General features: G+C 48.9%; 1 protein-coding gene across 1 annotated transcript in view; it reads right to left on the bottom strand.

Annotated features, from left to right (window-relative positions):
- The window catches only part of FBN3 (fibrillin 3), a 97,825-nt gene that overhangs the window by 38,652 nt on the left and 57,894 nt on the right, over positions 1-1,279 (bottom strand). The window contains exon 38 of the mRNA XM_011982052.1: positions 879-950. Coding sequence (XP_011837442.1) covers positions 879-950 — 72 coding nt within the window. The remainder of the gene's footprint in view (positions 1-878; positions 951-1,279) is intronic.

The raw sequence follows: 1,279 nt of genomic DNA, 5'->3' as shown, positions 1-1,279 counted from the left end.
GGGGCGGGGAGCAATTTGACACAAACTGCAACACAGATGCACCTTGAGGACATCATGCTCAGTGAAATAAGCCTGACACAAAAGGACAGATCCTGTGGTTCCACTCACAGGGAGTCCCTAGAACTGTTAGATTCAGAGTCAGAAAGGAGAATGGTGGGTTCCAGGGACTGAGGGGAATGGGGAGTGAGAGTTTCATGGGGGCAGAGTTTCAGTGGGAGAAAATGAGAAAGTTCTGGAGATGACGATGGTGATAGTTGCAAAACAATGCAAATGTACTTAATGCCACTGAACTGTGCACTTGAAAATGGTTCAAATGGTATTTTTCTGGAGACCAAAAAAAAAAAGTCTCACTCTATCCCTCAGGTTGGAGTGCAGCGGATCTCGGCTCACTGCAGCCTTTGCCTCCCCGGTTCAAGTGAGTCTCATGCCTCAGCCTCCCGAATAGCTGGGATTACAGGCACGCACCACCATGCCAGCTAATTTCTGTATTTTTAGTAGAGACAGTTTCACCATGTTGGCTAGGCTGGTCTCGAACTCCTGATCCACCCACCTCGGCCTCCCAAAGTGCTGGGATTACAGGCATGAGCCACCGCGCATGGCTAGAAAGGTAAATTTTATGTTGCATATATTTAACCATCATTTTAAAAAATGGATAACGGTTTAATAAAAATTTTAAAGTGTCATTCTTAAAAAAAAAAAAAAAAAAAAAGGTGTTTTTGAGGGCAGGATTCCTGGGGAGTTGGAGGTGTGTGGGAGGAGGAAGAGGGGAGGATGGAGGAATGGATGTAAGGAAAAGAGCTATAGGGGAGGGGAGGGGTGGGAAGAAGCAGACCCAGGTGGATGGGTGCCCAGGGATGGAGCAGGAACTGCTCACTCACCAAGGGGCTTCCGCGTGTGGATGTCAATGAGGAATCCCGGGGCCTGGTTTCCGCATAGAATCTGGTAGTCAGCTGTGCAAAGGGGAACAAAGTTGAGTCTGCGGCTGCAGGCCTGACCCCAACCTGCTCCCCATCTGGAGGGGACACCTCATCCCTGGAGCCCAGCTCTCAACTGGCTACCTTGAACTTTTTTTGCTCTCCCCACCCTTTCCCTCCTTCCACTTATTTAATTTAATTTAATTTAATTTTTTTGAGACAAAGTCTCACTCTGTCACCCAGGCTGGAGTGCACCGGTGCAATCACGGCTCACTGCAGCCTCAACCTCTCAGGCTCAGGTGACCCTCCCACCTTAGCCTCCCAAGTAGCTGGAATTACAGGCATGAGCCACAATGTCTGGTTTT

This window comes from Mandrillus leucophaeus, unplaced genomic scaffold, assembly GCF_000951045.1.
Source record: "Mandrillus leucophaeus isolate KB7577 unplaced genomic scaffold, Mleu.le_1.0 Scaffold234, whole genome shotgun sequence".
In the NCBI taxonomy this organism is placed as follows: Eukaryota; Metazoa; Chordata; class Mammalia; order Primates; family Cercopithecidae; genus Mandrillus; species Mandrillus leucophaeus.
Note: the sequence above shows the minus strand (reverse complement) of the source record. Positions and strands in the feature narration are given on the sequence as shown.